At 45.3% G+C, this 13,864-nt stretch overlaps 1 protein-coding gene across 4 annotated transcripts in view; it reads left to right on the top strand.

Annotated features, from left to right (window-relative positions):
- Positions 1-11,346, top strand: part of setd3 (SET domain containing 3, actin histidine methyltransferase) — a 64,730-nt gene extending 53,384 nt beyond the window's left edge. For 2 of the 4 annotated variants that reach the window (XM_090211003.1, XM_036954643.2), the window contains exons 8-13: positions 59-173; positions 2,857-2,931; positions 4,432-4,598; positions 8,051-8,136; positions 8,848-9,005; positions 9,157-11,346. In XM_090211003.1, coding sequence (XP_090067129.1) covers positions 59-173; positions 2,857-2,931; positions 4,432-4,598; positions 8,051-8,136; positions 8,848-9,005; positions 9,157-9,825 — 1,270 coding nt within the window. In that variant the 3' untranslated portion in view covers positions 9,826-11,346. Of the gene's footprint in view, positions 1-58; positions 174-2,856; positions 2,932-4,431; positions 4,599-8,050; positions 8,137-8,844; positions 9,006-9,156 lie in introns of all 4 variants that reach the window. The other 2 variants (XM_021573911.3, XM_021573909.3) reach the window with 1 other exon arrangement.
- The last annotated feature ends 2,518 nt before the right edge of the window (positions 11,347-13,864 follow it).

The following is a 13,864-nucleotide window of genomic DNA, read 5'->3' as shown; positions in this document are numbered from 1 at the left end:
AAAGTGGGTCTGGTTGCTGATGTGATAATTGGCTGACCGTGACCTTTGACCCCTATAGATGGGCGGTTTCCTCGGTGATGACCCGTCAGAACCAGATTCCTACAGAGGACGGTAGCCGCGTCACCCTCGCCCTCATCCCCCTCTGGGACATGTGTAACCATACCAACGGTCTGGTGAGTACTACAAACACGCTATTATACACTAACACGGCTGAAACGCAGTGGTGGAAAGTAAAAATACTTTCAAGTACTACTTGAGTATTTTTTTGGGGGGGGTGTCTGTACTTTACGATTTATTTTTTTACTTCACTACATGCCTAAAGAGAACTTCTTGCTTCGTACATTTTCCCTGACACCCAGAAGTACTCGTTACACTTTGAATGCTTAGTAGGACAGGAAAATGGTCAAATTCACGCACATCCCTGGCCATCTCTACTACCTGATCTGGTGGACTCACTAAACACATGTTTAGTTTGTAAATTATGTTGGAGTGTGCCCGTGGCGATCTGTAAATGATGTTGCAGTGTGTCCGTGGCGATCTGTAAATGATGTTGCAGTGTGTCCGTGGCGATCTGTAAATGATGTTGCAGTGTGTCCGTGGCGATCTGTAAATGATGTTGCAGTGTGTCCGTGGCGATCTGTAAATGATGTTGCAGTGTGTCCGTGGCGATCTGTAAATGATGTTGCAGTGTGTCCGTGACGATCTGTAAATGATGTTGCAGTGTGTCCGTGGCGATCTGTAAATGATGTTGCAGTGTGTCCGTGACGATCTGTAAATGATGTTGCAGTGTGTCCGTGGCGATCTGTAAATGATGTTGCAGTGTGTCCGTGGCGATCTGTAAATGATGTTGCAGTGTGTCCGTGGCGATCTGTAAATGATGTTGCAGTGTGTCCGTGGCGATCTGTAAATGATGTTGCAGTGTGTCCGTGGCGATCTGTAAATGATGTTGCAGTGTGTCCGTGGCGATCTGTAAATGATGTTGCAGTGTGTCCGTGGCGATCTGTAAATGATGTTGCAGTGTGTCCGTGGCGATCTGTAAATGATGTTGCAGTGTGTCCGTGGCGATCTGTAAATTATGTTGCAGTGTGTCCGTGGCGATCTGTAAATGATGTTGCAGTGTGTCCGTGGCGATCTGTAAATGATGTTGCAGTGTGTCCGTGGCGATCTGTAAATGATGTTGCAGTGTGTCCGTGGCGATCTGTAAATGATGTTGCAGTGTGTCCGTGGCGATCTGTAAATGATGTTGGAGTGTGTCCGTGGCGATCTGTAAATGATGTTGCAGTGTGTCCGTGGCGATCTGTAAATGATGTTGGAGTGTGCCTGTGGCGATCTGTAAATGATGCTGTCTCCTTTGCTTATTAATATAAGCAATTTTAAATTATTTATACTTTTCCTTTTGATACTTAAGTATATTTTAGCAATTACTTTTCCCTTTGAAACTTAGGTATATTTATATCCAAATACTTTTTAGACTTTTACTCAAGTTGTATTTTACTGGGTGACTTTTACTTGAGTCATTTTGTTATTAAGGAATCTTTGACAATTTGGGTACTTTTTCCACCACTGCTGAAAAGTTGCATGGCCTGAAACGAGGCCCTGTTGCGCGGCCTGAAACGGGGCCCTGTTGCGCGGCCTGAAACGGGGCCCTGTTGCGCGGCCTGAAACGGGGCCCTGTTGCGCGGCCTGAAACGGGGCCCTGTTGCACAACTGCACACGAACATCCTCTACCCACTGTGCGAGAGGTTTTAATTAAATTAGTTTTAAAATCCTCTTTTTTTTTTTTTTTTTTTTTTTATAAAAAAAGCTGCTGTAGATAATTGTAGATTTGAGAGAAACCACACCAGTGTAAAGTTTTCCTAAGATGATTACGCTCATCTCATGGGTCCTTTTTTAGATTTATCGCAATCATTCGGCTTTGATTGTATTCAGTGACTGATTGTAAAGGAGCGGTAAGATCTCCTCCTTTGCGTGTGCATGTAAACTGCATCTTACGCCCCTTAGATTTGATCTGTGAAAGCCTGATATGTAGACAAAGCGAGTCATTTTTAAAGACATGTAATAAAATGTCTTCCTGTGTATTCCCTAGGTTTTAGTTTAATAAGAATGGGGGTTACAAGTTCCGCCGACACATTCCCACATTTTTATTGCTCGTCTTCAGCCCCACTTCCTGCAGTGTTGCTCGCGGGTGAGAAATGGTGCGGGCTCGTTCAATTACCTTCATTTCTGCCCATTTGTGAACTCTCACTAAATCCGGATAAAGGAATTATTTGTATTGATATACTCATTGGTTTAGCATATGTAAATCAATACATTCATGTTTTGAAATAAATGTACTTGATGATTTTTGTTCATTATTCCCTTGAGTTTGTTACCGAACGAATGGAGGATTTGATATGCAGCTCGTCTCATACTAGGAGGGAAAATATTGTACATTTGTTAGATTAGCTGGTCACGTACAGTATATGAAATAAACATGCTGTAAATTGTTTTGCCCGTCAGTGAAGGAGCGTCACTTTGCAGCTCTGCACTTTAACCACCTTTTTAAATGTCTCACTGTAAAGTGTGTTATGTTTTGAAATGCACTTTCAATACACTTTGATTTGAACCAGTCCATATAAAACCAAGAGCGTTGGGCCAGAAACCAAAATGGTATCTGATTCGAATCCCTGAGCTGACTAGGTGAACAAAAATCTGTCTGTGCCCTTAAGCAAGGCACTTCACCCTAATTGCTCCTGTAAGTCGCTCTGGATAAGAACTGAAATGCGAATGTAAAATGCTTCCACGAGCTTTTCCAACTGTCACTAATCAATCCGTGAACTGCAATTTGCCTGTTGTGTGTGTGTGTGTGTGTCACAGATCACCACTGGTTACAACCTGGAGGATGACCGGTGTGAGTGTGTGGCTCTGCAGGACTACAAAGAGAACGACCAGGTGGGTCTGGGCGCCGTTTACTCTTTAGCTACGATACAAAACGAGCGTCCTGTCCAGGGGGATGTACCTCACGCGACAAGAAACAGGAGATGGGACAGGATCCTGTGGGCCGTACTGCCTTGAACAAGGCTTACCTACTTTACATATTTGTCCTGTACATAATGTTGAGTTATTATGGGTTATGTACAAAGCGTACGATCCAATTGCATCATGGATGTGTATATCAATTTAAAGGTGGTTGGTTCCTGACTGGATGACTGACTGGTGTCCAGTGTTGATGTTATGTCTCTCGAGTGGCGCAGCGGTTTAAGGCTCTGCATCTCAGTACTAGCGGCGTCACTACAGGCCCTGGTTCGATCCCGGGCTGTATCGCAACAGGCCGTGGTCGGGAGTCTCATAGGGTGGCGCACAATTGGCCCAGTGTCGTCCGGGTGAGGGGAGGATTTTGTAAATATTGTAAATACGAATTTGTTCTTAACTGACTTGCCTAGTTTAAATAAAGGTATTTTAAGTATGTCAGGTAGCGGGAGAAGGTCAGGCTGGGTGTGAGTTAGCTGGGCCATGCCTCACTTATTGGCTGGAGGGAGTTTCCACAGTTGTTAAATCTGTGGAAACTGGAAGAGGGGTGGATAATCGGGACTCCACCAACTTCTACAGCTCCCTCTCCTCCCCATCTCCACCTCTCTCTTTTTAGAATGGGAATTATTTGATAAGATTTAGAGACAGCGAAGTGTGTGTGTGTGGTGGGGGGGTGATGGGGAGTCGAGCCTCTTGATCCTATGATTCCTCCGGCAGATGTCACCGTCCGGCCGAAGTGCCCCAGAGCTCACAGAGGATGTGTCTGAAATAGCACCCTATTCCCTATCTAGTGTACTACTTTTGACCAGAGCACTATGGTTCCTGGTAAAAAAATTTAAAAAAAGTTGTGCACTATATAGGGAATAGGGTGCCATTTTTTTGGACGTGGAACCTGCCTGAGCTCACAGACACACAAACCACTAAGCTACATTCCCTCCTAAGCTTTATCACTCCTCCTCTCTATCCCCTGCCCCGTCTCTCGCTCTCCTTTACCTCTCACACTCCTTCTGCTATCTGTAAATGTGGATGTAATATGTTGGAGCCGTCCGCGAGTGGAGTGGTGTGGGGATTCTCTGTGCCCATGTGTAGCTTCCACTAGATCAGAAATGATAACATGATTATGATGGAAAATGGTACAGAGGAATAGTGGGTGGAATGTTCACCACATTGCTTACATCCAAATGATCCAATCTACAGGAACCTTCTAGAGGTTGAGTTCGAATCGGATGATAAAGGGGAAGTTCAGCTGACTTCAGCTGCCAGCCAATGAAATACTAACGTTTGTAGTGGCAGTTTAAAAAAAAAAAAAATTATATATACAGTTTTTCCTGTTTTCAGGGAGAAAAAACATCTAACATTAAGTTGTAAAATACTGAACTTCCCCTTTTAATGGTGAGTGACTGTTCTCTCGTCTGTCCTCAGATTTACATATTCTATGGGACGCGGTCCAACGCTGAGTTTGTGATCCACAACGGCTTCTTCTTCCAGGAGAACGCCCACGACAGGGTCAAGATCAAACTGGGCGTGTCCAAGAGTGAACGGCTGTACGCCATGAAGGCGGAGGTGCTGGCTCGCGCTGGCATCCCCTCGTAAGTAGAGAGGCTCGCGCACGCACACAGGCATTCCCTCGGCGGGATGGAGGGAGAAGGAGGGGGTGGCGCGAGAGAAAACAAATTATCTCTCTCCATTATGTCAGAGACGGGTAATTTCAGGAGGGCAATATTTTCCAGAATTTCAGTGAATTGATCAATGTGACAATTGGCAGGACATGGCCGACCATTATTACACTGCAAACACATTACCGAGGCTCTAGTCTCGCAGCATTACTATTACATTACTTCTCTCTCTGCCCATCGCTATCCCAACACTACATACAGGAGAGGAGAATTTACTCTGAAAACAACAGCTGCACTGTGACATGAAGGCTGCATCACAAATGGTGCACTATTCCAGGGCTGGCCAACCGTGCTCCTGGAGTGCTTCCTGTCTTTAGGCCATCCAGGAAGGGGTTTAACATTCCTTTAATGCGGTCATTACTTTTGACCAGAGCCCGCTGTGGGTCGAAAAACGCACCCCCCCACATGGTATAGAGGCCTACTCTGAGACAACACTGCAACGTTTTCTGCTGGGCCGGAACAGGAACCAGCGCCCACACCGACCCGCCAGCCTAGCCTGCCCAAGTGGTACCTCCCTCCCTCCCTTCTCTCTCTTTCTGCCTCTTATATTCTCTCTCTCCCCTCTCTCTCTCTCTCTCTCCGTTACAAGCGGCACGGTTAAAACACCAGGAATATCCCGCGGTAATGAAAGATTTTACTTGTAATTGATTAAGTGTATGTTAAAGATGCCTCGGGGGATCAGGGTTTGCCCTCCACTCAGCTGATGCTAAATGTGAGTGGGTCTTGGTTAACCATGGACCAGTGGCGGCTATACTAAACATCTGAGTTCGCCATGGGCCACTAACCTCCATTAACACAAACTGTACCTGCCAAGCCCCGTCACTGAGTTTAACCTACGGGTCAGGGTTTTATATGCGTCGCGCCATACGGGGATCACTGTGGACGTTTTTGTCTTTGTGAGTTTTGTATTTGAACCTTTTATTTTGACAGGGAGTCGATGCTGAGACCCAGGTCTCTTTTCCAGATGAGCCCCGTATAGCGCCGCAATATACAATAAACTCATTCAACTACACATTTATATACACCTTAAAACACACTAGTATAAACGACATGTACACAAAAAGCCAAACCCAATAATAAACAGACACTTTATTCAGTGAAAGGTACCCTAATAACCATCCGAAATGCCCTGGAGGCACCAACTCCTTCAATTTTAAAGTACATTGTCTATCACACCACACGTGAAACGAAAAGCAGATCTACCCAACCCAGTGGAGATAGATGTGCAGAGTTCGCCCTCCCTGAGCACCGGTCCGGTAGCCCGTACATCTATAGGTTCACAATGAGGTAAGGTTGGGGGAAGTTTATGCAAGAGGGCTTCATAGACCGAAAACAGTGCAACGCAGCGATCTACGAGACCACGAGGGCCAGCCCACATTCTCATACAAAATGCAAAGTTCTGTTCTGTACACATCGGCCGTAATAAAGCGCTATGATAAACGGCGTCCAATGGCTTCAATACAGTGACCGCTGCTTTCACATAGAGCAGTGGTCACCAACCTTTTCTGAGTCGAGGTCACTTTCGCAGTCAGAAAGCAAGCTGATATCTACTGCTCAGATATTTTCTATGTACATTAACCTCAAACAGGTTTGTGGGAATGAGGTTTGGGCAGCAGGCCTAGTACATAATCACAGTATATTGGCTATATGATTGGCCTGCCAATATTGTTAATCAGACCATATTATATTTCAAAACTCGAGCGTTGATAACAAAATAGATCAGTTGGTTTAGCACTTGTGAGGCACTGTAGCATGAATTTAAATAATGAACCATTTTATTTTACCGGACTGACGGTACCTGCATCTGATGGTCAACGAGGTCGAATCACCACGTCCGTGATCTTCAGGTCGAGAAGTCTGAGCTCTAGAAGGATGCCAGAGTCGGATTGGCCGTTTAAAGAGATTTTTCTCAACCGCTCTCTCCATCCTTTCCTCCGGTGAGACTGATCAGAGAGAGGGGACACCGTCTTCCACCTGCTCTCTCCATCCTTTCCTCCGGTGAGACTGATCAGAGAGAGGGGACACCGTCTTCCACCTGCTCTCTCCTTCCTTTCCTCCGGTGAGACTGATCAGAGAGAGGGGACACCGTCTTCCACCTGCTCTCTCCTTCCTTTCCTCCGGTGAGACTGACCAGAGTGGGGACACCGTCTTCCACCTGCTCTCTCCTTCCTTTCCTCCGGTGAGACTGACCAGAGAGAGGGGACACCGTCTTCCACCTGATGGCGAAAGTCGAGTCGCACCGCATCTGCCTCAGGCACAAATTCATGTTGTTCCTATGACCAGAGAAAGTGAAATATTCCTTCATATTAAAATGGTCACGACGAGCTGCTAATAATCATAAAAGGGCAGGGCTGTCGATACTTGGCTACTCATTCGTTGCAGCTGCAGCCCGAGCATATAACAAAATATAGTGTTGAATAAGAACAGTGACAGTGCTGAATATATATAACTTAAACTTAAACATGAACTCACTCATAAAAACAGCATCTTGTTGCTGTATTCATTAACAGTCTCTCTGTGGTCATGATTTTAAAAGTTATTAAATCTTACGTAGGCTAGTAGCCTATTAAACTTGGCTGTGGCCAGGGTCACGGAAGATCTGTAGCCACGGTGATTTGAGCTATTCGATTGGGCAGCGCAGTTGGTGCACTCTCTTTAGTCACCGATTTGCTGGTAGGCGGAGTTTGTCTCATGGGAACACTTTGCTTACCCGATGCGCAGGACTTTCGAATCAAGTGCACCTACCGGCAACAACTCAACATGATTTTAAAAAAAGAAGCGCACGCCTTTATCGTTCGTTGGCTTTTCTACAGAAATATTTGGTGTTCGACTAGGAATGTCTTGATGATCGACCAGTCATTCGCGATCGACCGGTTGGCGACCACTGATATAGATTATCGCCATAGTCAATAACCGGAATGAATGTTAACTGAATAATTAGTTTTCTGCTGTTTAACGAAAAGTGAGACCTCTTCCTAAAGAAGAAGCCAATTTTGAATTAATTTTCTTTACTAACTCGCCAGCATGTTTTTTTGAAACGTAGCTTTTCCTCAATCCAGACGCGCAGATATTTGTAGGTGGGGACAGCCTCAATGAGGGCACCTTTCAAAAGACGTAAATCATCAGATAGCTTTTTATGTGATTTGGAAAATAACATGTACTTGGTTTTACCTGCATTAAGTACCAATTTCAGTTCAACTAAGGCTTTCTGCTGAGCAACAAACGCAGATTGAAGCTCTGACAGAGCCTTGTGTGTGTGTGTGTGTGTGTGTGTGTGTGTGTGTGTGTAATGGGAAATAGAGAAGTTGCTGTGACTGTACAGTCTCTCCTTCACTTTTTCTTTCCCCTCTCTCCACTCTCATCAGGTCTAGTATCTTTGCCCTGCACTGCAGCGATCCTCCAATCTCTGCCCAGCTATTGGCCTTCCTCAGAGTCTTCTGTATGACCGAGGGTAAGACCCGCAAGCGTAAATGCTAGCATCGATTCGGGACCTTGCCTATGGATCCCCGCACGGTCACGAGGCCTGTCGCACGCTAAGGCACGATGCCAGCAACGGCCGAGGAGAGGTTAAGAGTGATACCTGGACGTGAACTCCAGTTTGAAATAATACAAATACTTTACTTGATCGAGGTTACCCGTGTAGCTCTCCAGGCAGGCTAAAGCAAATGCTCAAAGTATTTGAACGATTTGAAATTGTATTTGAACCCTGGCCTGGCTAGCATACTACAGCTTCTGTAGGAGACAGGCCTCCTCTACCTCAGGCCACACAGATATACTATTGTATCAGGTGTGTGTGTGGCGTGTGAACACATTAGGCACTCAACCTCCGATCCTTTCATGTCTCCCTCTCAGGGGTAATCAAGCCTTATGTAATTGCTCCAATCGAAAGGCAGATTGCGAAGACAGCAGTTGGCTACCGGTTTAAATACCTGGAGACTCGGCCTGTAGAATAACAGCCCTTTATCTTAACTCTAATGTTCAAGGTTTTAATTAATGTCACCAAGCTTAATTGACGTCTTAAAAAAAAAAAAAAAAAAAAACATTGTTATATGTTTAGCTCTAAAGACCAGATGAGTTGAGCTGGATGTTGTTTCCTCTGTGTAATCGTATTGGTCCTGACATTCTGGTTCGCTGCCATTTTAACCCCTCTTCGCCACAGAAGAGCTGAAGGACTACCTGGTAGGAGAACATGCCATCAATAAGATCTTCACCCTGGGAAACACCGAGTTCCCTGTGAGCTGGGACAATGAGATCAAACTGTGGACTTTCCTGGAGACCAGGGCTGCCCTGCTGCTCCAGACCTACAAGACCAGCTCCCAGGTCAGTAAGGACAACATGGCTCACCCGCCATATTGTTTTATTTTCTCTCTTTGCTGACTCACTTTGTCTCCCCCTCCCTTCCCCTCTCCCTTCCCCTCTACCTCACTTGCTTACCCTCTGCCCAATGTCGCCCCACCTCCCTGTCCTCCAGGATGACCAGTGTGCGTTGGAGAAGCCCGGCCTCTCTCTCCACTCCCGCGTGGCCATCCAGCTGCGCCTGGCTGAGAAGCAGATCCTGGAGAAGGTGGTGGCCAGCGGCAAGGCCAAGCGCCTGCACTTCCAGCAGCAGCAGGAGGAGGGCGCTCCGCTGCCCCGCTATGAGGAGAGCGACATCGCCCTGCTGGAGAATGCCGACGCCGACGACAAACTGCCCATCATCCTGAGGAAACTAGAGGAGGAGGACGAGGAGGGAGACGATCAGGCAGCGGTGGAGCAGGTGTTGGCTCAGGTACAGCAGCTGGGACACGGGGGCGCAGCCAGAGATCTAGCCCCCCTCATAGTCAACGGGGATGGTGGGAAGGTGGTGGTCAACGGGAATGGTACGGACGCTAGCCCAGTCCTGCAGGTTGGAGACGCTAGCCCAATCTCCTCAGACGCAGGCCGAAGTGTTAGCCAAGCCCAGGACACTAGCCCTGCTCAGGAGGGGGATAATGTGGATGCTAACTCCACCATGCCTGACACTGCTGTCCCTGCAACCACCCAGGAACAGGAAGGCCAAACCAGGAACGGAGACGAGGCTACTGCTTCTCTCTCACTGGGAGTGGACTTGGACCTGAGTGCGGAACGAACTGGAGACGAGCCCAAAGTCAACATTGAATAGATGGAATCATCATCTAGCTAACCGTTATTGCAGAAGAAGAGCAGCAGTCAGCCAGTCAGTCAGCCCTTTTCTATTTCTTTATTTTTGTCTCTCTAAAGTGACTCAGAAATAAAGGAGCTAAGAATAAAAAACAGAATTTGAATTTTTAAATGGTAGAACTTTTCACTATCTGTCCATTTCGTTGGTTCGTCCCTCCTTCCATGGCTTTGTTATTGGTGCCTTTCTACCTACCAACCGCTCCCGACTGCTTGCACACTGCCAGTCAGTGTCTCCCCCATCGGCCTTCTGTCTGAGCATTAGAAGTTTGTCATTTACATGAAAAACTGGCTTTTTGTTGTTGAGGTTTGAACAGTGCTTTACTGGTTTACATTGACTTCACATACAAGCTGTGAGAGAACGGTAGGGATCAACAATGGCAGGGGACGACCCTGGTTTCATTTCCACTACTGTAGGTTGAACAGAAGGAAAGAAATTAGATTTGAATTGTATTTAATTTAGTCTCGAGCAAGCCAAAATCTCATCCTAACCCTTTACCTCTGTCAGTTTATTACTGTAGTTTATCTTAACGCTGCAATATGTGTTACTTTTTGGGAAACCTGACCAAATTCACATAGCAATGGGATTTTTAGATCTGTCATTTTCATTGATAGTAAGTTTAAGAAGTGTTAGATCAGTTCTATGTACGCTATTTCTATGTTTCCTATTCTTAAGTTTAGTTTTTGAGTCTTTTACTTTCGCTTTAGTACACCAGCTTCAAACAACTGAAATACAATTTTTGGGGTTATTGATAAGATATTTCACAGCGGTTTGTTTTGTTACAAACTGAAATTACTGAATTTTTGAAACCAGGAAATGGCAGAGCGATTTCTGCATATTGCACCTTTTAATACACACCTAGTATAATTTCACAATCTTTTTCTCTGGCTCTTTGTTCTCTGTTTGAGATCATCACTTCCCCTCTCTCTCTTCTCGCGCTGCACTTCCTGGTTTTACTCAATAGCTTTTTAAATACAACTGAAGGAAACTGCTGGCACAAAATGTCCTGTGCACTTCTTCTGGGAACAATCAGTATTTTATTTCTTTACTCAAGAGTATGAAGTACCATTTGAAATGTAATGGAAAGGATAATATGTGTGTTGATTGAGTGAAATTTGATGGCTAAAATCAGGTGATTTGGGTCTTCTTTTTTTTTTTCTTCATTTAAAACTTTATTATGAATGTACCTCAGCTCTTCAAGTTGCAAATTGAATCACCCAAGGATGAGTTTCTGTTGTGATGAAGAATATGACTAACGCTAGTCCATATTATGAGAGCCATAATTCAGAATGGTGTTGAAGTCGAACCTTCAGCGAGACACGACAAGACGTGGTTCACACAAAGGACTTCTGCTCATTTCACTTAGATGCTGGTTTTGTAGTTCGACATCCTGAAACGGTGCAAACTATTTTTGTTACTCCTCCCTCCACACCAGAAACGAGACAAACAACCCGTTAATAAAGAGGTCTCTGATCCAATCGCAAATTTTCAACGTATGTTTTTTTTTGTCTGTATTGACATCTGCTCTATGTTCAGCTTAGTTAGTTTTTTTTGTCTGTATTGACATCTGCTCTATGTTCAGCTTAGTTTGTTTTTTTTGTCTGTATTGACATCTGCTCTATGTTCAGCTTAGTTTTTTTTTTTTGTCTGTATTGACATCTGCTCTATGTTCAGCTTAGTTTGTTTTTTTTGTCTGTATTGACATCTGCTCTATGTTCAGCTTAGTTTTTTTTTTTTTGTCTGTATTGACATCTGCTCTATGTTCAGCTTAGTTTGTTTTTTTTGTCTGTATTGACATCTGCTCTATGTTCAGCTTAGTTAGTTTTTTGTGTTAGCCAATAAATGGCTATCGAAACATGATGTGGAGTTTAGCTCTCTCTCCGTTAGATGCCTAAGCTCTTAAATAACCCCGTAACTCCAGTACAGTAGCTGTTATTGTCATTTCATCTGTTAGCAGACAGCGGTTCATGTCGGCACAGGGAGCTAATTCATTGGCGGCTGCATACTCGTCTCTCCCGCGCGACGGACGGACGGATTTGAGCGGCCATTTTTAATAGGCCATGCACAAGCAGTTTATTTTCGCCTTTCTCCAAAGTGTTAGCTCGCGCTACTTAATTCTAATTTGTCTATCTGTTCGTGCTGTTACCAACTGCAAAACGAGAGTTGCTCCGAAGTCTATTCTGCTGTATAACGCAACTATAAAACGGGCTCGTTTTCTACCTTTGTTGAAGTATCACCTTGTTTCCTGCTGCATACTGTGCTTTGTCGCACTCCGACCTCTCATCATGGACGGGTTTGTTCCTGTATTTTGATTGACTCCCACTGGACTACTACCACTACTTGCCATTTTGTACGATTCTCTACCAGTCTTTACCTGCTGCTTCTCTAAAGATTGTTTCCAGTTAGTGTAGTGTACAGTTACTGAGAATTCTTCCTACTGCTTTAACCAATCACACTCTCCAAGCAATTCACAGCACCCTGTTCTATCTAGCCACAAAGTCCTCACCAGCTCGCCTCTTCGCCTGGTCCCAGGTCTGTTTGTGCTCTTGCCCAACCCCATTGCTGTCATTGTCAAGCCAATGAGTGACAAGGAGTTGGCATGATGGCACAAACAGATGAGCACTCGGGCTACCTTTACAAGCCTGGTCCAAGATCTGTACTCTGTGCTTTAGCTAACTCCTCTGACAGTGATAGTTGGTGGTAACGTTTAGACTTTTGCAGGGTTCTCGTGACCATATGATGATTATTGTAAGTACAGTGTAACTGTTGAAATGATTCATTGTTACTGTACATGACAGCAACTCTAGTCTCGGGGAACCAAGGCTTCTCACATTCTGGCAACAAGACCAGGTTTGAAAGGATGTCCCCACGAGACTACCCTAACCTTTACCTTAAACGCAGTGTAAGTACAGTGACAAGTTGGCACAATACTTCTTACACTGTACAACATACAGATCTAGGATCAGTCCAGCTCACCACATTGCAGTAGTTTGAGGTTGGTCCCGTGTGATGGTGACAGAAGGTTGCGATGGACAACACAGAATAGTCATGAAACTGTCCACATGGAAGCGCCACAGATTAAAGTGACTCTAATTTCTCACCTCCTATTTGTGTACAGCCTTGTTCTTTCTTTCTCTCCTCCTCCTGCTCTCTTCTCCAAACAGCCCTTACACTCACTCCTCCAGGGGCACAAGGTCAGCATCCCTTTTTTTCCCCCACTCTCTTTCTCTTTTCCTTTGTTGGGGAGGGAAGTTTTATTTAATGTATTTCCCCCCCCCCCCTCTCTGCCCCCTGGACCTATTACGAATTTATAAAAGAAACATTATCTTGAATCATTTAATTCGGGGCAATTAAATTTTGAAATTCCCCATTCATAATGCATGGGAGCTCCAAGATAAAACCCCCCTTTTAATCCTTGAATATATTATTATAATGGGGGTGGGCAGCGGAGAGAGCGGCAGTCCTGCACATGTCCAGTATTGTTAGTGCTCTCTGTGTCAGTAGCTTACTGTAGTGGGAGAGCAGGGGGAAGCAAGCATGAGGAGGAGAGCGTGAGAGGATAGAAGGCCTGGGACCATCGACTCCAAAGTAATCCATCGCCATGAATTATGAACTCAACTCCCTATAAATATACAATGGCAGCCACCACAGCCCAGCCCAACGCTAGGGCCCATTGTCATGCAAGTGTTTATTTACCAATAGCCTCCTGTGTCCTGGTCTGAGGTGGGGGTGGGAGAAGAAGAGATGGAGGTTTTGGATGGGTGGTGAAGGATAGGAGGGGGGGGATCAGGTGATTGCTGTGGTTGGGGATAATGGGGTCATGTGTAGGGAGCATGTCATCAGTGCAATTTTAAGAGAACGTTTGAAACACGGAGTTGAAACGTGCTAAATGTCCTACAGTGTAACATGGCTGGTGTACAGTAGAGGGCTGTGTGCTGCAGTAACGGGTTCTGCCTGTGTTCACGTATCTGGGTTATCAGAGGGCCAGTGGAAAGCCTTTTTT

This window comes from Oncorhynchus mykiss, chromosome 19 (assembly GCF_057628025.1).
Source record: "Oncorhynchus mykiss isolate SJ-2025 chromosome 19, ASM5762802v1, whole genome shotgun sequence".
NCBI classification, from domain to species: Eukaryota; Metazoa; Chordata; class Actinopteri; order Salmoniformes; family Salmonidae; genus Oncorhynchus; species Oncorhynchus mykiss.
The sequence above is the reverse complement of the archived record's forward strand: the minus strand, read 5'-3'. Positions and strand labels throughout refer to the sequence as shown.